Source organism: Bemisia tabaci, chromosome 7 (genome assembly GCF_918797505.1).
Source record: "Bemisia tabaci chromosome 7, PGI_BMITA_v3".
Classification (NCBI taxonomy): domain Eukaryota; kingdom Metazoa; phylum Arthropoda; class Insecta; order Hemiptera; family Aleyrodidae; genus Bemisia; species Bemisia tabaci.
Window position 1 is genome coordinate 7,743,076 of NC_092799.1, and position 23,565 is coordinate 7,766,640.

At 38.3% G+C, this 23,565-nt stretch overlaps 1 protein-coding gene across 1 annotated transcript; it reads left to right on the forward strand.

Moving 5' to 3' along the window:
• The first annotated feature begins 619 nt into the window (after positions 1–619).
• Positions 620–21,397, forward strand: LOC109032662 (uncharacterized). Its single transcript, XM_019044908.2, has 10 exons — positions 620–1,257; positions 2,883–3,042; positions 5,468–5,646; positions 6,941–7,249; positions 9,956–10,077; positions 10,914–11,099; positions 16,758–16,960; positions 18,309–18,520; positions 19,837–20,111; positions 21,028–21,397. The coding sequence occupies exons 2-10, from the start codon at positions 2,898–2,900 to the stop codon at positions 21,299–21,301; spliced, it is 1,905 nt and encodes a 634-aa protein (XP_018900453.2). The 5' UTR covers positions 620–1,257; positions 2,883–2,897; the 3' UTR covers positions 21,302–21,397.
• Positions 21,398–23,565: the final 2,168 nt, after the last annotated feature.

Consider the following 23,565-nt stretch of genomic DNA (forward strand, 5'->3'; position numbering starts at 1 on the left):
AGATTACTGCTTTTTTTAGAGTGGCTCGGAAGCACTCATAATGCGTGGTTTTTAAAGACAGCCTGAAAAGTATGCAATCTCTTGCGCATCAATTCTTAGTCCACCTGAGAGTTCGCCTTCAATTTTCCGCATAAGAATAGAAACCTACCGGGAAGCTCGAATAGTTGTCTATTCTGAGAGAGCAATTAATGATGCTTATGCAAATAATGAGCTTAATTTTTTTCGGTATGCATCTTGTTCGGAAAATCAGATTTCCACGCTCTGAAGCTTTCTGCGGTGTTTAAGTCTCAGGTCTCTGAGCGGAATTTTGACACACATACTGCCGCGCTAAGGAAGAACGCCGTATGAACCTTCAAGCGTTGCCAAATTTCCTTCGATAAAATACGAATTTCCTGATACACTTATGAATATTTTCCCTCCAATTTTTCAGATAATTTAGTTCGCAATTTTACCTTCAGTTCCTGAAAATTTCAAGGAAAAATATGTATAACTTTCCTCAAAAATAAGCATTTTAATGAAGGGAATTTGGCAACTCTTGAATTTTCATACGGCGTTCTTCCTTAGCCTGGCAGCATAATCCAAAGCCACACCCACAAGAAGGCGAAAAGTAGTGGGTTAGTAAGTATGGCTTTGCATGTAAGAAGTTCCAACACATTTCTCGATACCCACGCGATCAAATATTTATTCCCGCGAGACGATAAAGTGTCAAGTGAGTTTCTGGATCAAAGAGGGACTCTTAAAAATTCCGTTTGCACGGACAAGAGATGGGCAGTTGTCTCGAGCAGTGCATGCAACATTGCAAAACAATATTTCATTGAAATTTTAATACGTGTCAGGTATCGGGAATCCTGCAGGTATTTTCTCTTCAAAGTTCGGTGCAAAAAATAAATCTGCATGACTATTGAAGCATGGTGATGATTGTCATATCACAGACGAAATTGAATCCATGATGAATTTAAGTTGTTTTGTTCGGCTTGGCAATGAAACATCGACTTCATGAAATAAGGGACAGTAATTGGCTATACTTATCTTCAAAAATAGGTATTAAGAATCGTTCTTTTTTGGCGAGTGTGCGACACGTAACGAGAATAAATAACTGGTGCTCAAAAAAGTAGCAACGACATTCTTGAATTGACAATGTGGACGAGCGGTCATGATGTGTTTTTTGGTTCTTGTGAAACGAATTAAGTCTCAGCAATTAAATCTGTAGTAATTATGTAAAATCTTTTATTTTGATTATTTACCCGGAGCACAAAGGTATAACTTAAGGTAGTTAGTTACATGCCCCTTTTCTTAAAATGCACAGCATTTCCCATGTAGTTCCCCATATCCCTTCTCTTTCTATTTTTAACAAAATGAAAGAGAGTGTGTTTGATTGATTTTGAGGTATTTTTCAACATCTTTTTAAGCTTTCACCGAAAAAAAAGTGATGCTGATTTGACATTCTGGATGTAAAAAAGTGTGCGAGAAATCGCAAAACGCTGAATCGACCGCCACGGCAGTTAGTTTTACATCTTGACATTGTATTAAGTAACTGCCGTTACGATTAATTCAGCGTTTTGTGAGTTCTCGCACACTTTTTTACATCCAAAATGTTACATCAGCATCACCCTGGTAAAAATTGGCAGTAGAATCTGTGTTCCAAAATACCATAGACCTAAAGCCGGCTGTAAGATTTTCAATAGCTTCTATAGCCGGCTGCACAATTTCTTATAGCCTTTTATAGCCGATGGCGATTGAGCAACAGCCAGGCGATAAAGTGTATGCTAAATGTTACTAATTACGGATGCTAGGACTTAGTGAGTTTTTGGATTACCGCTCTATTTTTGGGCCGTAGTATCTTGATTTATTTTGCGCGGAAAGCTCCGTACTTTTGAAGGATGCCTGCCATTCCTAATATGTTAGAGCGCCTTAAATTTCGTATGATACTGAGCAATACCTCTGATGTGAAATAGTTGCTTCAAGCGCCGTGGCACACTGCGGCGCGGCGGGCGGGCAGCCAGCGCGAAAAGCGCCTCAGCGCCTACAAACCTAACAGGGATACTTCACGCATTGCGCCATGCGTGAAGTATCCCTGTTAGGTTTGTAGGCGCTAGTGCGCGCTTATCGCTGGCATCACGCAGCTCCGCTCTATGTTAGGCTCCAATATAATCTTGCGGAGTCAGCGTTTTTCAACTCATGATTTTGAAATGTTTGCTCACTCTGTATGGACTATTCTCATTTTAATTGATGAAAAAAAATATGTTTGAAAGGAAAATATAATGTGTGTTTTGTAAATATGAAGGTAGTTCCGTATCAAACTTAATGATTTCCAAAGCACACGAATTTCTACACAATTTCTTATAGCCTCTTATAGCCAATGGCGATAAAGTGTAAAGCCCGGCGATAGGAACTATAGCCCGACTGTATACTTTTTTATAGTTTCGTATAGCCCGGCTATATGATTTGCTCCGCTTTCTACAGCCAGCTATATGCTTTTCTATTGCCTTCTTTAGCCGGTTATAAGAATTCCTATGGTATTTTGAAACGCACCACCTCCTATCGCCAATTTTTATCAGGGCACTTTTTTTTCGGTGTTGTCTCTCCTCTTCCCCACCCATAAGTTTTGCCTGAAATGATGCCTTTGGCTGATATGTGAGTCTACAATTTTTTCGACACAACACAGGAATATGCGTGAAGCACATGAAAGTGTCGTTTTAAATGTATGTGCCTATGTGTTCTAAATTTGCTTCATTAAACAAATCGCAATTAAATGAGAAAATTCTGTAAAAACTTGTCTGTTTAGCGTTCAGGCAGATATCTCATTAAATAATCCTTTAAAGCTTATTGTGTAGATAATGGATTGCGCTTTAATTTTAAGTATTAAAATTTTCTGCTTTTAGGAAAGATGCACTACCATGATCTCAGCTTATGTGTGTGCGGTACTTCTCACTATCGGCAAGGCAGCTGGAGAGATTTCAACAGGCGTTGCATCACTGATGGCAGATTATTTTAGCGAAAAACATGTTCATCATATCTATCTGTTGCATTGCTCACTGCACGGTAGGTTTACATCAAATGCAGTCATTTATAAATGACGCACACCGTTAGATCCGACTATCAAGTCATGTAATTGCACATTAGAAGTATTTTTTAAAATTCACTTTTCCTTTCATTTGACTTCTCTAACATTGTCTAAATGGAAAATGGCTTAACTCTTTTATCAAGAAAGTGCATAGATAATTCCCTACATCTAACATCAATTGGACGTATCTCTGCCAAACGGAACTATTTGCATTATGACGTAAGCCCTGTTGAGCATATAGTCTTATGGGTCTCGGGGCTTATGTTTTAATGCACATAGTTCCGTTTGGCAGAAATAGTCCAATTTTCAATCCACGTGAAGGTTGGTTTGAACCTAGCTCGTAATATAGACACTCTTTCCACTTTTCGGTTCAAATGGCACACCAGATGTGTCTTTGTAGCATAAACGAAGAACTAAAGGCGCTCTGTCATTTCGGATCCCGCAGCCGCGGGTAGAGCGGCGAGAGCTTGGCAACACGAAACGCCTTCACTCCTGAAAGTAGGCAACACGGACGTCCGGAGAGGTCGAATAGTTGCATCCAGGGGTTATAATAAAATTCGTTCAGTGTTCGTATGTGGTGGTAGCTGAGGGCGCTTTGTTTGTCTCTTTTAACTTACTGCACGAGTTGCCTATCACGCTGTTGAGGTAAACCATTACTGTTTTTTTATCGCGATAGCAACTAACCGAAATTTTTGGTCATACGTTGTTAACCGAACTTCGGATTTGGCGAAGCCTTGCTGAGAGCCGCATTTCTTACCAAAGATTTTAGTTATAAGAGACGAGGCTTGGTTTCAACGATCGAAAATTTTAATGGACCACTAGACAAGGTACGAATTTCAGCTTTCTGATACATGTTCCTAGACCAAAATTTTACGTAGAACACGATTTGCGCAACAAAAATTACCTAAATCAACTCCTTAAGAAGATATTTTATGATTCTTGATGCGTGAATTTAAACCACCCTATCATGAAAACTCAATGCTCTACGTGATTCACATCGTGCGCTAAACGTTATCATGACAGTCTCTGCGATATAAAAATCTGGCAACCTCAATCTTGGCGCTTTGGCTCAGCTATAGCAAATTGCTCATAGTTTGAACAACACATGGTCGGATATGAACATCGCTCGACTGAGCAGCTTGCTGAAACCCCTGTGGTGCGCGATTTGACTAACGTAGAGCTTTGAGTTTCTTGTGAGCGGGCAGTTCAAAGTCCCCGTCACCAATGTGAAATAAGAACGTTAATATCTTCGTTAGGAGTTGGTTTCAGTAATTTTCGTTGTGTGAATCGTATTCTACGCGAAATTCTGGTTAAGACACATGTATCAAAATGCCTAAATGCGTACCTTGTCTAGTGGTCCATTGTGCCTAATTTGAACACGGTGCACGCGTTTGAACACGCCGCACTAGCCGGGCCGGTGCAATGCGCATATTAGCGCCTACAAGACTGCGGAAATACTGCACGCATTGCGCGTAATCCATGCATCGCATCACGGTCCGGTGCGCGCATTCAATGTCTCTGGGTGCGACGCGCGCTCCAATATAACACTGTTGAAAACCCATTTCCGTTACACGAGCAGAAAACTTTGAGGTATCTTAATATAGTCGAGATGTGCAGTGCTTAATTTTTTCCGAACTGTTATTTTCTGTCGAGAAATTGAATATATTTATATTAAACACAGGATATTTGAGTTGATTGTGATGCTTATACGATGATCATTTCAGAGCTCTTCTTTGCTCCATCTTCGGATATACTTATTTTTCACGACGCTGCAGGAACACAAAATGCTAGACTTACATATTTTAAAACTACAAGAATACGAAAATATTGAAACAAAAAAAATAATAATAATAATGATAATAAAAAAAATTGCAATATGTTATTTTCAGTGCAAATTAATCGAAACCTTCTGCTCCTGTAGCCCACGCAGGTTGCTATAAATTGTTATTACACTGTAAAATTATTTCTATAGCCTGGACGTGTAGTGTATGTTGCTTATTTGCTACTTGAAGGAGTCAATCTTAAAATTCTTTGCGCAACAAAATTGAATTAACTTGCATGTTCTGTATAAATTGCCTATTTTCCTGTCACGTGGAACTGTGATTATTGATAGTTAAAATCTGCATTAATTGACCAAATGATGTAAAATTATTGCACATTAATGGTAAGAAAAAAAATCCAGTCAATTGCATTATGTTAATAGCAACTTTATTTCAATATTTCCTTTGCACTTTGTGACTCGGTCAAGGGAGTAGGTTGGTATTGTTTAAGTCACTTTTTTCATTTTCTTCCAAAAATCACTCCCTGGCATGCATCATCATGCGGACATGACAGAACCCTCTTTACACCCCGGATCTACGCGTGTTATGCAATCGGTGATTGGTGGATCCCATTCGTTTTCAGATGCAAAAAGTTGGCTGAGACTCGGTGCGACGCGAATTAACTCTAATATGTTGACTCAGTTCATATTTTTGGATGGGAATGCTTCAGCGACTGTTGTTTCCGAATTCATGATGTCAAGTGCCAAAATGGGGTATGCCTTTGATTTTGACTGCCCGCAGAGCATTGAAACTCTCCAAAACGTAAGACTCATACCTTTTTTCAATTAATTGCTGCATGATGAGCGTTCACACTAGAACGTTTCAATTTTTATCCCTAAAGCGAGATAAAATTTGTAAGAAGAAGTAAGCGGAGAGGAAGAAAAAGGAGCAAGAGAAAGAGAAGGGAAGAAAGAGTAGATTTGCCGTTTTTTATTTGCTCACCATAGCTCGTCATATCGCGATTCCTATATACTCGAAAAATACTCCACCCGGGCGTATATTGTAATTTTTTAAGCCGCGATTGATTACGCATTACTTGAGGGGCTTGGAGGACAAGGCGTATAAGTGCAGTTTTTGCTATTTCGAGAAATACACGTTTAAAGTTTCGAAATTTCATGGATCCTTACGGCGGGAGGAAAGTTTAAACTGACTTTTTGATGCTTAAAAATTGGAATTTGGGAGCAAATGTTTTTACAGAATATTCATTAAGACTAGTTTCACTGGAAATCATTAATATCTCAATTTTTTCATTAGCTGTGCTTAATCGCCTTGTCCTCCGAGCCCCTCACTTCATCTTTACATTAATCTTGAATATATGTATTTTACCACAGCTCAAAATTTCCTTGTAAATGATAGTAAGCGCAATGATATACAACCTATTTACAGACGAGTATTGCTGTTATGAAAGTAAAAAAAAAATATCATGTATTCATATAGTATATTTCCAAGGGCTAAAAAATTCCTTTTTCTTCTTTGACATTCTTTGGCGATTTTTCTGCTCTGTACGAGGGATATTTCAAGAAAGTTTGAAGAGGAGTTGTTGCTTTTTTTGGTTCCAAAAAAAAATAAAATACGAGGAAAAATTTGAGACATCGTACCCTCGCCGAGAAAATGTACTTTTCAAATTAAGTACACCACCGACATTCTTTCCCGGTACCTATTTGGCATTTTCGATGCATTTTTCACATGCGTAACTCTACTCCTAAAAATACATTTTCTTTAGTTAAAGTGTTTCAAGGACGACAGGGAACAAATGAAAGGGTGAGAGCGAAACGGGCTTACCTAATTGAATTTCAGTATTGCACAGTTTCATTTAACAATTTGCTCATTTACTCAAGTAAAGTAACACATTATTTTTTAAATTTCTTTGTGATTGGGTGAATATTTCCGGTCATTTTTTATGTAAACCTAACACCAGTCAAAGAATAAAAGATAAATTGGCAGGTGAAACTTTGAAACGTTGCAGTGCAATTGAGCCTGTCTGGCTTTCAGCATTTCCAAATTACACATCTCATCATTTTAATTTTTGTTTCAATTAATGCTTGCTTTGACTCAGGTCCCCAAGACCAATTTCTTGAATGAACATCATTCTTGGCTGATTTGGAGTAGCAAAAACAACTTTATAGACGAGTTCCGGGTCATTTCATTGTCGCTGTGTCTCCAAAGTGACGTAATTTTGGCTTCCTTCGATACGGATTCGAGTGTCACACTCACCGATGCGTACATGCCCTCCGAATCTGCACCGATCAACTGTACCCAGCTTGGCCATTGGAGTCTTGAGAGCGGTCTACAGGGTAACATGAATGAACCAAAAACAAGATCTCGTCGAAACTTATTCGGCCAAACTGTGACCGCAGGGATAGAGGTGAGATACTCGATCCGATCCTTGTAGATTTTTTTTTTTTTTTTTGAGCATTCTCAAAAAATTGAGGAGTTAGAAATAATGCCGTGCTAAGGGAAAACGCTGTATGAGCCTTCAGACGTTGCCACATTTCCTTCATAAAAAACGCATTTGTTGGGAAAACAGTGAATATTCCTTCAACATTTGCAGACAATTTTTTTTCGCAGTTTAATCTAAAATATCTCAAAATGCCCAAGAAAAATATGCTGATCCTCAGAAAAAAGTTTTATTCGGGATAATTTGCTAAATCTGGAATGTATATACGGATTGCATTTGGCAAAAAGGAACCAGCGCGATTGCAGTGTTGTAATGCTGCATCTTCATAATTATCTAAAAAATTTCCCAGAATAGCAAATATTTTTTGCTTCTCATCAAAAAATGTTTCATTTTAAAGGAAAACTAGGGGCTTATGGGGCTGCTTTGCAGCCCCTTATTTTTCCTGTACACTTTTCACTTTCACATGTTTTTTTTTTTATTTATATTCATTTAATTTTCTGTTTTGTTTTTGAATCAGGTCTAATTATTTTTTTGAGAGAATAAATATAACAAATGTTTTCAAAAATTGTAATTTTATTTAGTAAACTTTAAACTAAAATAAAAAATAAAATAAAATTTAAAAAATAATTCTAAAAATAAAATTTAGAGATGAGTAATAAAATAATAACAACACTATTAAACAGAATTATAAGTCTTATTATTTTCTCTGAACTGTTTATTTTTAAAATGTTTAAAAACAAAACGGAATAGACAAAGTCCAAATAGTAACTAACAGAAGAGGAAAGATTTAAATGCAGTATCCGGAATGCAGCTGCATTCCGGATGCGTTAAAAGGTGGGAAGGAGGGAGGGACGGACTGAGAAACTGAAAAAAGTACGTTACGTAACGGTAAATATTAAATAAACTTACCTATATATGGATCCTTGAACTTTAAAGCAATAAGGTCCATCACCCGGAATATCAATTCGATTTGCAGAGAAAGAGGCAAAAGCAACAGCACTATTATAATTTCTGATATGCTTTATGAAATTTGGAGAATATAAAAATAATGATTTCAAATCGGTATTTGTCCGAATACTCGGTAAAGAAATTAAGCCATTTTGGCAGCAGTTATTAAAATGACCATTGGACATTTCACCCTGAAAATGGCGAGCATCACAATGATGACAAATTATATTCATTGAACCGACTGAAAATTTGGTAACAAAATTTTCATCAAAGTTCTGATCATCAATTTTATACTTCCGAAATGAAGAAATGAAACTTTGATTTTCTATACTAATAACAGAGTTAAGTTCTTGCTTCACTAAACGAACATGGGAAGAATTGTGGAAAACGCGACCACGTTTTGGAGGACGACCGCCTCGGTCATTCAAAATTTCACTCATAACAACTGTTATTTAAAATTAAAATTAGTAAAAATTATTATTATTTTAACAAAATCATAACTGAAAAGTTCAATTTTTAAATTAAAAAAAATAAATCAGAAGAAAAAAGATGAAATGAAAATGGAAATTAATAATAAACATATTTATACACATTGAAAAGAAACAGCGTGAAAAGTTCTGATCGGAAATGAGAAAAAAAACTTGGAGGTTATTGCCTTAATGAGGAAAAATTGGCAATAGGAAAAAGATAAAAAGATGGAACCAATCATGAAAAACCGTAAAAAAAAAACGCGGGAAAAGAAAAATGTAAGTTGATGGCAGTTGAGTGTTGGAAGTAACCTCACTTAATGATGATTGTTGAACGAAAACAGCTGATAAAAAGACAGCAAACAGTAAAGTAAGATGCGTAGCAACAAAACTTTTCCGAAAAACAAAAAACAAAAAACCCCCACTTCCCCTCATCCAATTTATGAGTTTTTAGGGATTTAAAAATCGGGGACGAACCCCAGAAAATAATTTATAGTTTTCCCGAAGCATTGAGAACAACACCTTTCAAATGAACCAACGCCCCTCGCAATTAGTACAGTGGTTGATTCACAATTTCATTCTATTTTTCAAATTAAATATTAAGATAATCGCGCAAATTTTACTACTGTGCATATATGTATAGTATTTTTAAAGTTAAAGAGGAAGTTACATAATTTTGAAAATACCGTAATTACGCTGGTTCGTTCTTGTTAAATGCAATCCATATAAAGCTCTTCATTAGCACGGCAGAATAGATACGTACGTGATCGACATATCGACGGTGAAACTACCAAACCACGTATCTCGTTTGCGGTGTTTAAAAATCTACGCTCACATTTTATTTTTTTGAAGTAGACCAAATCAATATCATTCCTTGAAATTTTCACGGAATTTTCTCCGCACAAAGAGGAAAAATCACAGAAATTTTCAAGACTGGATGTTAAGTAGTTTTTCATTTAAAAAATAAAGTATGACAGGAAGTCTGCGACGTCGCAAACCGAGATACGTGGTTTGGTAGTTTCACCGTCGATATACGCCTTCATTTGAAAAAGTAGGCAAAATGAGCTCTCACGAGTAGTAATAATTGTATCAAAAATAGAATAAAGGATAGAATACGCCTCAAGGTAATCACCCAGTATTTTGATACCTTTACCTCAAGACAGTCTATATTTGCCAGTCCTACTGAATGTAAGCATATCTGTTCGCTTCGATGATAATAAGGGTGAAACTTTAAAACTCGTATTGCTTTCTGTTTTAGCTTTTGGAGTCCGAAGGAGTGGAAGAAATGCTTTTAAATCCATTTTTTGCCAGAAATCAGGATGCAGAATCACGGCGAACTTTCAGACTGTTCACTCATGTGGCAGAGCTGTACAATTTTAAGTGAGCTGAAACTGTTGGTCACATGATCACGATTTATGATTAATTTTTTAGGCCTATCCTTGCTTTGATCCCTGTAGAATACATCAATGCATGGGCTCGGGCAATATAAAATGGGGTCAGGCAAAATGATCTTCAAGGTGTGGAAACTAAATTTGTAGAGAACAAAGCCAATTTTGGAGGAAAAAATTTAAGCAATAATTTAAACTATCAACCATGATAATGTTAGAAGGGTTTGACATTAATCGTTTTCAAAACTAATGACAGCGTCGGGAAAATCTTTCTACTTTTCTTCTTAAATTCGCGATACATAGCTTTCTACTTTTAAATTATTCCGAGAGGGTTACTTATAGAAATTTTGGTAAATTGCGAAAGTGCAAATTTTTGATAGCGCGAATCCTAAAAGCACAAATGGAGATTTGCAACTTTTTAAATGTAATACAACCTTGCTGGTCCTCAAAGTGTTACACAATTATTTCCTTAAAGTTATGGTAGAGTTTCCTTATTTTCATTTTTCTCTACCTTCGGGGCCCTTTCGTCTGACCTCGCATATGTTTGTTGACAAAACTCTAAAAACACGTATCTCGATCGCAGCGTTTCAAAAGTTTCGACTTTTGTACACGGCGGAAATGGAAACATGCGTGGTTTTGTACTCGGATATCACACAGTATCGAATATCGATAAAAGCCATCGAATCTCAAATCGATACAGTTTGGTTGTGTTGCGTGAAAAATGATTAATTCATATTTTATTGATATGTGTAATTCTTTAACGAAATTTTGAAAAGTTAAAAATTCCATTCGTTTTTCACTTATGAATGGTTTGAATGCATTTTTCAGTCTTAAATTGAAGGTATTCGATTCTGTTGGAGTGCCGATTGGTGCAGGAAATGGAACCTATGACGGGTTGATCGGGTCTCTGCAAAGGAAAGAGACGGACCTAGGGTTAGCAATGCTAAGACGAGATTTAAAAGATGTTAATTCTTTGGGCTACGTCCGTGTGCCCCTGGGATCAATGGCTTTGAAGTAAGTGCACAATTTTATTTCAAATATTTAGTTCAGGTTCTTATGTACTCCCGTGGAACGGTAAGTGAAGCAAGTGTGGAAAATATCTTAATCTCTTCATTTCGATGCGTAAAAAAAGAATTTCGATGTTGTCAAGCTCAATTTTGCGTCCAACCCCCCAAAATCAAGATGGCGGCCAAAATGGGGGCTCGGGGGGTGAAAATTATGGAATTTGATTTTGATGTCATGATTGGGGTCAATTCTTATGTAATTTTGGTCGTAGAATCCGAATTTGAGGTCCAAAATACTCTCCGACCCAAAGGGATGCCCCAAATCCAAGATGGCCGCCAAAATCTCCAAGATAGGGTCAAAACTGCGATACGTATGTAAAAGTGCCAAGTAGGGTGTCCTTGGTAGGGTTCTTTGGGTCGGAGATTTCACCTATGATGTCAAAAACTTACCACGGATCCATTGAAGCCCAAAAAAATCAAAATGGCGGCCAAAAGGGCTGCCGTTGCGGGGTGAAATATTTTGTTGAGGCAAACATCGTCGAATGAGGTGTCACTGTATAGGTTTTTTGGGTCGTAGATTCCAAAAATGAGGTCCAAATAACAAAATAAGCTGATAGAAGTTCTCCAAAAGCCAAAATGGCGGCCATAATGGCTGCCGCCCAGGCATTGAACGCGTTTGAACAGTAGGGTGTCCCATTTTGGACGTTAAAAAAAAAAAAAAATGCGAAATCCAACAGAGATACCTGCCAAAAAGTTGTCTCATAGTTAGAAAAAAAAGCAAAAAAAATCTCAGGGTCGTAGCTAAAGTTTGAGTGGTCCCGCAAGGTACTTAAGATGTTTCACCGATTTCTCATCTTGGCAATCTTGGCGATCTTGCTGATTTTTTTTCGGTAAATGCAATCGAGGTAAAAAGTCGCAAATGCGGATAATGAGACTTCTGATACTATATTTTAAGAGAAAAATAACGGTTTGGACCCACGAGGATCAGAATCCCTCGTTCTTAGCTCTCAAAATGCAAAAATCAGCGATTTTAGCATTTTGTAGTCAAACCGCTGCTCGACCGTCGCTCGACTTAAATGTCGCGGCATTTGACGCGCTGTTTCACAATGATCCCATTGTAGGAGTGAAAAGTCCTTCAAGTATGTTCATTAGAGGTGTAAGAGAGTCACTTTGACCAATTTTTGTTGCTTTTAAACATTGAGCTCATCGTTTAAAATGTTTTTTATTTTTTGTTTTTTTTTTTGTTTTGTTAATATAATTTTCCTGTTTTTCATCATTTTTTAAAATGGTTTAAAAAGGGCGACTCATCTTACACCAAAATTGAACTCCTTTGGCGAACAATATACGTAGATGGTCAAATACTTCCTCTAAAACAGTTTTTGGATTCAAAGCCTCCCAAAAAAGCCGATGTTGCCATATTTTATCCCCGGAAAACACAAAAAACCGAGTACCTATTTCAGTATTTGGAGGCTGTTCCTCACCGAGCTCATTGAGCAAATTTCAGCAAACCTTGAATTTTCATACGTTATGACCAGATTACTAGTGATTATGTACATGTGTTTATCTATACAGCCTCCCACCGCGGCGCGACGTTGCCATATACCATCGATAAAATTCGATAGAAATCCGCGTTTCCTTAGATTTGAGCCATTTTTTCGGATATTGCACATGGAATACATATGGGTCATTCCACGTCAACGCAACCAAGCTCGAAACCCGACCCCCTCCGATTTGGCTGAAAATTGGTGTACGGGGTCTTTATATCATATTAAGAAACCTATTTTGAAGGGTTTTCCCATCTGACGCCCCGTTCGCGAGATATCGACCCCCAAAGATGGGGCAGCATTCTTAGCAATCGGTACCCTTCCAAAAGGACGGGGGTGGGGGGGAGGGCTAGGTTTAAGGGTGGGCAAAAATTCAGCATTGAGAACCCGTGTTTTTTAAATGTGGCACTGTTTCTTTATGGTCCTCAGATCACGCTCAATGTTTGAAAGTCGCATCCTCGTGCACAAACATCATGACTAGAAATCGTAAGACATGGGTCGTCTATAAGCGCAGGGTCTTAAAATAATAGATATTGGCACAAGGTATGATCCCCTTCTATCTCCACGGAAAAAACGAGTTTAGGGTTAGGACCTGCGGGGCAGGGTCGGCCCTACACCCGGGGTAGGTAAAATTGCTTCACCTAAACATCGAAGGGGCAGGCCCATGCTGAAGTTAAGGTTCAGCCCTACCTGCCTCAGGGCCTAGTCCTACCTGAGGCGGGGCCGAGCACTAACCACATAGGGCTGGGCCCTGGAGAAGGTAGGGCTGGGTCCTGAAGAAGGTAGGGCTGGACCCTGCAATGCGGGAAGGGCCGGACCCCCTAAAAAAGAATTCGAGGATGTTACTCTACTTGTACGAGCATATTTAGCGCGCTCTATGCACTGTTCTATGAAGAACTCACACAAAATCGGAGAGACTGTATTTTGGATATTTCAGTTTGAACATTGAATGGCAAAGAAATAGTAAATTTTAAAAAAGCCTGAATTACGGCCATTTAAATAATTCTAAGCTCAATTTCGATGGCATATTCAGAATCTACATGAAAAAGTGGTCTAGAAACACTCTTTCAAAGCATGATGGATTGATAAAGAGTCTCGCTATGGAGAGTCAAAGAGAGGAGAGTCGAGAAAATGAGAATCGCTAAAACGGGCTGTTTTGAATACCGCTAAAATTCACCCCATCTTTGGGGGTCGATATCTCGCGAACGGGGCGTCAGATGGGAAAACCCTTCAAAATAGGTTTCTTAATATGATATAAAGACCCCGTACACCAATTTTCAGCCAAATCGGAGGGGGTCGGGTTTCGAGCTTGGTTGCGTTGACGTGGAATGACCCATATGTATTCCATGTGCAATATCCGAAAAAATGGCTCAAATCTAAGGAAACGCGGATTTCTATCGAATTTTATCGATGGTATATGGCAACGTCGCGCCGCGGTGGGAGGCTGTATAGATAAACACATGTACATAATCACTAGTAATCTGGTCATAACGTATGAAAATTCAAGGTTTGCTGAAATTTGCTCAATGAGCTCGGTGAGGAACAGCCTCCAAATACTGAAATAGGTACTCGGTTTTTTGTGTTTTCCGGGGATAAAATATGGCAACATCGGCTTTTTTGGGAGGCTTTGAATCCAAAAACTGTTTTAGAGGAAGTATTTGACCATCTACGTATATTGTTCGCCAAAGGAGTTCAATTTTGGTGTAAGATGAGTCGCCCTTTTTAAACCATTTTAAAAAATGATGAAAAACAGGAAAATTATATTAACAAAACAAAAAAAAAACAAAAAATAAAAAACATTTTAAACGATGAGCTCAATGTTTAAAAGCAACAAAAATTGGTCAAAGTGACTCTCTTACACCTCTAATGAACATACTTGAAGGACTTTTCACTCCTACAATGGGATCATTGTGAAACAGCGCGTCAAATGCCGCGACATTTAAGTCGAGCGACGGTCGAGCAGCGGTTTGACTACAAAATGCTAAAATCGCTGATTTTTGCATTTTGAGAGCTAAGAACGAGGGATTCTGATCCTCGTGGGTCCAAACCGTTATTTTTCTCTTAAAATATAGTATCAGAAGTCTCATTATCCGCATTTGCGACTTTTTACCTCGATTGCATTTACCGAAAAAAAATCAGCAAGATCGCCAAGATTGCCAAGATGAGAAATCGGTGAAACATCTTAAGTACCTTGCGGGACCACTCAAACTTTAGCTACGACCCTGAGATTTTTTTTGCTTTTTTTTCTAACTATGAGACAACTTTTTGGCAGGTATCTCTGTTGGATTTCGCATTTTTTTTTTTTTTTAACGTCCAAAATGGGACACCCTACTGTTCAAACGCGTTCAATGCCTGGGCGGCAGCCATTATGGCCGCCATTTTGGCTTTTGGAGAACTTCTATCAGCTTATTTTGTTATTTGGACCTCATTTTTGGAATCTACGACCCAAAAAACCTATACAGTGACACCTCATTCGACGATGTTTGCCTCAACAAAATATTTCACCCCGCAACGGCAGCCCTTTTGGCCGCCATTTTGATTTTTTTGGGCTTCAATGGATCCGTGGTAAGTTTTTGACATCATAGGTGAAATCTCCGACCCAAAGAACCCTACCAAGGACACCCTACTTGGCACTTTTACATACGTATCGCAGTTTTGACCCTATCTTGGAGATTTTGGCGGCCATCTTGGATTTGGGGCATCCCTTTGGGTCGGAGAGTATTTTGGACCTCAAATTCGGATTCTACGACCAAAATTACATAAGAATTGACCCCAATCATGACATCAAAATCAAATTCCATAATTTTCACCCCCCGAGCCCCCATTTTGGCCGCCATCTTGATTTTGGGGGGTTGGACGCAAAATTGAGCTTGACAACATCGAAATTCTTTTTTTACGCATCGAAATGAAGAGATTAAGATATTTTCCACACTTGCTTCACTTACCGTTCCACGGGAAGCTTTTTTTGAACATAAGAACCTGGACTAATTGAACTAGTCACTATTAAGAAATAAGTTTGAGAATATAATAAAACTACGAAACAATAGAAAGAAACACGAAAGATTCACCGTTAAAATTTTGGAGTAAAATTCTGTGCCGAAGTCTATACAGTACCCAAAAACCCCGAGCCTGAGTTATATACTGCCGTGCTGAGGAAAAACGCCGTATGAACCTTCAGGCGTTGCCAAATTTCCTCTGGTAAATCGCTAATTTTCAGGAAAATTTATGAATATTTTCCTGCCAATTTCTCAGATAATTTTGTTTTAAATTTGATCTAAAGTTTCTGAAAATTTTAAAGAAAAATATTCATAACCTCGAGTTTCCTCAAAAACAAATATTTTATCCAAGGAAATTTGGCAACTCTCGAATGTTCATACGGCGTTCTTCCTTAGCACGGCAGTATGAATGCGGAGCGGAATCTATTCTCTTCACGGAGTGACTTACACTATCACGGAGCGGAATTTACTCTTTTTTGCGGAGTGTCGCATACTTTTATTCCACTTCACATCCATATCACTCGGGGATCTTGGGCGCTTAATAGACCCCGGCACAGAATTCTAGTCCTCGATTTTTATCAGTGTAGATGATTCAATTTTTTAAAAAAATCAATGGTTATTACTGTCGGTAATTATCGTAGTGTCTCTGTTTTTGATGCATAAACATAGATGGACTGCATTCCGAAATAAGGAGCTACAATTTCTGGGTCATTCTCAAAAGCAACTATTTGCGTTGGGGAACAAATAGCACATATGTTTTTTGTAAAATGAGTCAGAAATAGTAGTTCCTTATTGAAATATTTCGTCCAAATGGATCGCATTATGCAGAAAGGAACCAAGCCTCATCAGCTGTTGCCAAATTTAACTGGGAAATTTAATTTTTTTCATGGAAACGGTTGTGCAGATTTCCTTGCAAATTTCAGTGAATTTTCTCCCTAGTACAAAGCAAATTCCTTAAAATTTTCAAAGGAATCCGCACAACTGTTCTCTCGTTAAAAATTAAAGTGTTCAGTTAAATTTGGCAAAAGCTGATCTGGCTTGGTTCCTTTCCGTTAAACGCGGTCCAAATGATGATACCAAGAAACCCAGACTTTGAAAGGCGGGACATTTAATACATATATTTTTCAGATCTGGTTTTGTGTACTTACACCATCGACGTCTTCCATGGTATAGTCTGGGAAACATGTACTTCTCAGAGAACATCTGGGCCGCAACGGGCGCACTCCTTATTTCATACATGCTTGGTTTCAAGTTTCTTGCTAAATTCGACAGAGAAAATCTTCAAGAAATGTCGTCCTTGGTTTTCATCTCTGCTATCATGTCACAACAAGGTATGGACGTCTTTAAAATTTTAGGTGCTGCTTAAGGTGATTCGATGGACGCCATACTTTGTGTCAGAATGGCATGCGATATATTGCATCATTTGGTTTCATTTTTCAGCTACTAATCATTTTTCTCCAATTTTGAGATCGCAATTCTGTTGTCAGGAGACTAAAGCACTCACTTACCAATTTTAACAAAGAAATTCAACGTAATAAAGGCGTGGATTTTTTAGAGAGAAAACATTGCATTCGATACTGATATCGAAACTGCACTCGAGTGCGATATTTTCTCTCTAAAAAGAACCACGCCTTAATTACGTTGAATTTCTTTGTTAAAATTGGTAAGTGAGTGCTTTAGTCTCCTGACAACAGAATTGCGATCTCTTAATTTGAGAAAAATAATTAGTAGCTGAAAAAATAGAGCCAATCGATGCGATATATCGCACGTCATCGACGCTGAAAATGTCTGAGTAGGTATTGATTTTACGTAACACGTGGATCGACTTGTGTGAAAATCGATATTAGGCCACATTTCCAACGAGGAATTTAAAGAGGTCATTATATTTTTGAAATTTGAATATTCAAGATGGCTGAGGAGATCTAAAACGTTATCTAGGTGCTTATCCAACCAACGTGAGTGAAACTTGCTGAGTAAGGGAACTTTTCAACGGAAAACCAGGATTAATTCAAAATGCGAGATTTCAGTTTTGTCAGGCACTTGTCAAGTTGCCTACATTTTAACACCCTGACCTATTAATTGTGGGCAAGTTTATAGCAGTTGCGGCTCTGCGTGCTGCCCGCTCGAAACGCGCACTGACGCCTACAAACCTAAGGGGATACTTCAAGCATTGCGCAATGCGTGAAGTATCCCCTTAGGTTTGTAGGCGTCTGCGTCATTGCGCGTTTCGCGCTGGCAGCACGCCGCGCGCTGCGGCTCCCTGCGGGCGGGTGGGGAACGATTTCTTGCGGGCGAGCTCCCTGGCGGAGAACTCGAGTATCCTGAATTTTTTTTTTTTCAATTTCGACTTTTAAAATTACACACTGGTCGTGTGAAGTAATTATCGAACTCTCAACCTCTCAACGCTAGATGAAGTGTCATAATGAAAGGCAGGTCGTGCGCCATGCGCGCTGCGGACGGCGCAGAGCGGCTCAAAAAATTCTCCGCTGTGCTCTGTCGGTGAAGTTAGGAGTTTATTCCAGACTTTGCCGATGCGCTCATTGTGATTTTTGATCCATTTTCTATAAGACACAACTCTTATTCTTGCTCTTGCAATAAGTTTGCAACGTGCCCATTGGCAGTAAAAAACGCAACTTTTCTCACAGCCTTAAACATTCCGGAATGATTTTACCATTTCAGGATTTCCAGTGGAAACCAATTGGGCATCCAGTCGACTGTTGGCTTTAAGTTCACTCGTTTTTGGATTCTTCCTCTACACATATTACAACACCGCAGTTTTGATCCAGATTCTATCCGTGCAAACACATCCAGTTATGACCCTTGACATTTTTTTGAGTGATGACATTACGGTGGGAGCGGAGAACACGAGCCAAAATTATCTTATATTCTCGGTAACGTATGAAGTTTTATGTTCAGATATAGTGCAAAAATACACCTAAAAACAAGTCGGTTTACTCTCTTTGAAGGCACTGTGTAAAAGAATGTATAATCGATTATAAGCGAGGCGGTCTGCCTCGACAGATATCGACTACTAAAGTGCAAAACCACGTACCTCCGTTTGCGATCGACGTTGCAGACTTTCTGTCATACTTCATTTTTTCTCTGGAAAACTATTCTACGAAATTTTTTGTAGGTCTCTGTGATATTTCCTCCCTCTTAGCAGAATATTCTGTATAAAATTCAAGCTATAAAATCGGCTTGTCTCTCTTCGAAAAAATACAATTTGAACGGAAATCTTGAGACATCGCAATGGAGATACAAGGTTTTTCACTTTGGCTACCGATATACATTTATTTGGACGAAACCAAATGTTGCAAACTTTTGAGTATCATCACGGAGAGCAGTAAGTGCTTGACCGAAGAACGTTGCTTTACGTTAGAGAAGCTACAAAATATGTTTAAACACTTTGGTGAATATTCTTCAAGACTTAACAAAAACTGTTCAGAATAAAACAATCACCCGCTAAGAAATAAGTTGTCATACGGGACTTAGCAGCCTTGTGGTGTAGCAGCGACGCTGCTCAGCAGAGTCATGAACGCCAAGGCGCCTTCAAATGAGTGTATATGCAATACAGACATCCTAAGAGTACGAATAGTTGTATTCAAGCGTTTCAAGTAAACAACTTCGGAACTTCGCGTTCGTGGACCATTCTACCGTGCTGCCAATTTCTCAGATAATTTTGTTTGTAATTTGATCTAAAGTGTCTGAAAATTTCAAGGAAAAATATTCACAATTTTCCGCCAAAATGAACATTTTATCGTGGGAAGTTCGGCAACTCTCGAATGTTCATAAGGCATTCTTCCTTAGCACGACAGCACTCGGGGACGGCAACGTTTTTCAACTCATGAGCCCTGTCCATAATTCTATTTTGCCATGCCCACGGTTCATGAGGTAGCCGATTTTGGCGCTTAGGTCCTTTTCATTTAATATCAAATTCCATTTTTGCATTTTGCCTGAAGGAATCGCGATCACTTTTACATTGCTTCTTATCCAGTGCTCATCCCTTCTTTCCCACAAAGTCTCTAGTTCCTTTTTGCATAAATACGTTCATTTAAGAGGCAACACAAAATTAATCAGAAAAAGACACCCTCAGCTTGACAAGTGGTACCTTTATGAATGAGTATGATGGAATGTGTTTTTTTTTTTGTTTTTTTTTTTAAAAAAAATAAATAAATAAAATAAAATAAAAATGAGTAAACTGTTGCAGAACTCATCAGTAGACCCGCATATTCAAAAGCTGCAGGAGGTGAAAATGAATTCTACAGAGACTTTTGTACCGATCGCAGAGGGTTTGAAGCGAGTTCGCGAGGCAAATTACGCTTACGTAACTGATTTGCGGAAATTGTTTGGTGCAGCCGCCGACACTTTCTCAGATTACGAGTTGTACAGCTTGGTTGCCGTGGAACTTTTCCCCCCAGCCTCGACGCCAAGATCAATCGGTGTGCAGATGGACTCTCCTTATGAGGAATTCTTCTCTTTTGGGTAATGCACCGTGAAGTATCCTTACTTTACCGTTCATTTAGAGAAAATTGTCACTTTGCTCTTCTGGGGCAAAGAGTAAATTTTGGACGAGTGTCAAAGATAAAAAAAAATGTAAGTGACTCAAACAGAGACGAAGAGACCCTCTATTCGTATCCCATCCCGGTAAACATTGAAATGTGATGAATTTTGTATAGAAACTGTTGGGTGAACTGAACACGAGGATACCCTTGGTTCATGAATTGAACAATTATTGGAGAAGATATGACAAAAAGATCTAATCTGCTAAAATACGCGTGTTTAAATGGGAAATGTCGCCAGATGACGTCACTAGGCGGTGCATTTTCTCACTTTTAAATATATTTTTGTACTATTTCCCATATCAGGAAAAAAATTATAAAAATTACTGTGAAATCAGCTCTTTAAGCACTTTCAGATGAGGCAATAAAAATTTGCGTGCAAATTCTCCATTTGCGAGGGAAAAGGATAACAGTGAAATGTAGGTACGTTCTTTCGTGTGTGGGGGGGGGGGGGGGAGCGGAACGAATTTTTCTAAAATCACGAAAAATGCGGATTTTTCGGGTGGCCGACCGGGAATTCTCCCCCTCCTCCATAAAAACCGGATTTTTTGTGATTTTAGAAAAATTCGTCGTCACCTCACCCTCTCCCCATGATAGAACGTGACTGTATGTCACTGTTGCCTTTCCCATCGCAAATTGCATTTTGACCAGAGATTTTGAGCATTTTTAACTAAGAATGTTTTTGATTTTTCCTCTGAACTCAAGCAAAAATCAGGAAAATGTTGGTCGATGATTGCAGGTACATTCTCGCAAAAAAATGGATTGTTCGAGTTCATTCTGCAGTCATCTCTGAACCGAATTCAAAACCGTTTTTATTCCGGGTATTTTTCCTATTACAGGAGTTCACTGCTCGTAGAGCGAGGAATCCTTACACGCACGGATAAGCTGTGGGATATCGCCCACCCACGCTGCGATCGACAAATCTTCTTACCGGTCAAATTGGAAGAGGTGCTTTTCGCTTTTGTGCTTCTCATCGCCGGCATGATGTGCTCACTTCTTCTTCTCGCTGTGGAGAAAGGGCTTTTGCAGCTGCCAAGCACTGCAATCTCCACGAGCTCAATAACGAAGAGATTTGGTCACGGATCGGTTTGGAGTGGTTACAGGCAATGGTAACAGAGGACAAATCAAGGAATTTTTCAAGAAATAATGTTGACCAGTTTTTCAATGATAAATTAGGCATGACAGAAAGTCTGCAGCGTCACAAACGGAGATCGGTGGTTTTGCACTTTGGCCATCGATATATGACCCCTTTCCTGGTAGAAGAGCGAAAAATGCACAAAAGCAAATTTTGCTGGAGAGGTAATAAACTGATTTTATGGCCAAGCAGGATGATTAAAGAAATTCTGGAGTGTCCAAAGGATGTATCAGCATCATTTTAGAAGTGCTCAAATCATACTTTGTTGGTGGGAAAACTTGTGGTAGTCTATTAAGCTATTTTGAAATTTTGAAATTCAGTAAAAAAAAAAGTAGGTTTAAGGCGAGTTTAAAAAAAATTATAACACATTTTCGTTACTAAAATAGAACATGAAGGTATAACATTTGAGCAGGTAAAGACCAAAACCTAGAGGCAATGCTTTTTTTTCTTCAAAACAAGTAAAAGTATAAAATAAAAAAATTCTCAGAAAATATGTAGGCACCCTCCAGAAAGCTGTAAATGCAAGACGGATCAGAGAATTTTAAATTTACTCCCCTCTAGCAGAAAACGATTAAATTGGTCCTGCCAGAAATGTTAAGTTGGCATTAAATATTTAGTAAGTGAACTTTGAATTTGATTGATTTTTTTTTTTTTTTTTTTTTTTACATTGAGCCTCAAGTATGATTAATTTTTAGCTGCTTTTAGCGTGTTGCTATCGCTAAAATTACCTGTGCAAGTGCCTCCTTGCAAACGTGAGATAGCGGAGTTGCCATTTAATTAGAGACTTTAAAATATTTCAGACTTGAGAGTTGAAAAGTTCAAGACAAAAAGTCAAAACAAAAGCCAAAAGCCGGTTTCAGGACATTTTGTCAAAGATTTTTTGTCCACGCACCTTTTTTGTCCAGTAGTTTACGTCCACGCGTAAAATAAGCAACAATGACTTGGTCCAAGCGTTATATTTTAGTCGGTATGTAAAATTATATTGGCAATACGGAAATGAGAAATTGAGAGAAAAGGAGGTGTTGTTATGGTTGCTCATTTTCTAAATAAAATGTTCCTTTCTCCTTTTGATTCATCTTTTTAAATTGTCATTGGTGAATATTTGGTTTTAGTTCTATCCTTACAATTTTCGATGTAGGTACAACATACGTGATATTTGTATACGTATGTTTTTTTTATTTTTTTAGTTTTTTTTACGAAATTATTACTTCATTTTGAAAACATTTATATTTTTAAAACGTGACAAATATTTGTAAAACCTTTTCCAAGCGATGGCATCAATATTAATCTCAATGAACCGCAGTTGTGCCGAATGAAACTGCAAAAATGAACAAAAGAGGAATAAAAAACCAAGAAGCGAGCAATCTTTAGTTTTAACCCATTTGTACATCGATCTTTTAGAGTCAAATGTCAAATTTTGAGCGTTTGGTTGCGCGTGCAGCTCGCTGCAGCACAGTAAAAGCACAAAATGTAAAAGAAAAAATAAAAGTGCTTTGGAAATCATTAAATTTGACACGTAACCACCAATTTAAAAAAAAAACACACATTATATTATTATGCTCCTTTGATAAATTGATACATATTTTTTTTTCATCACTTTAAATGAGAATAATCAATGCAGAGTGTGCAAACATTTCAAAATCATGAGTTAAAAAACGCTGACTACGAGAGTATAAATATTAGAGCTTAATAGAGCGGAGCGGCGTGCTGCCAGCGCGAGAGGCGCCTACAAACCTAAGTGGATACTTCTCGCATTGCACAATGCTTGAAGTATCCAGTAAGGTTTGTAGGCGCCTATGCGCGTGTCGCGCTGGCCACTTGCCCGCCGTACGGCGGCGCCAGAAGCAACTATTTCACAACAGAGGTGTTGCACAGTATTATACGCTATTGAACGTATCAAGAACGACAGGCATCCTTTAAAAGTACAGATCTTTCCTCGCAACATAAATCAAGATTCTTATCGTACACACGAAAACTCTAGGAGCCTTTACCTGAGGCAAATCAAGAGGTTTATCTTGTTCAGGTATGACAAGGTGGGAATTTCTTGAAAGATAATTAAGTCCTGTCGCACCAAAGAGGTGTAGAGAGTTTTCGTGAATTTTGTGTCATGGAATTGACGCTCCCCCTTTTATAGCAAAAATCTCAACTATATATTATTCTCCGTTGGACCAAACAGACAAAACAAAAAAACAAGCAAACCCCCATTCTTCCAAGACATTATACATTTTCATCCAAAAACGTC

Bases quoted from the DNA above. Each gene is read 5' to 3' on its own strand.
- LOC109032662 (XM_019044908.2), top strand. From the start codon at position 2,898: ATGATCTCAGCTTATGTGTGTGCGGTACTTCTCACTATCGGCAAGGCA. The intron at 3,043-5,467 runs GTAGGTTTACAT...ATTCGTTTTCAG, and splicing joins GTTGCATTGCTCACTGCACG to ATGCAAAAAGTTGGCTGAGA. The intron at 5,647-6,940 runs GTAAGACTCATA...GCTTTGACTCAG, and splicing joins GCATTGAAACTCTCCAAAAC to GTCCCCAAGACCAATTTCTT.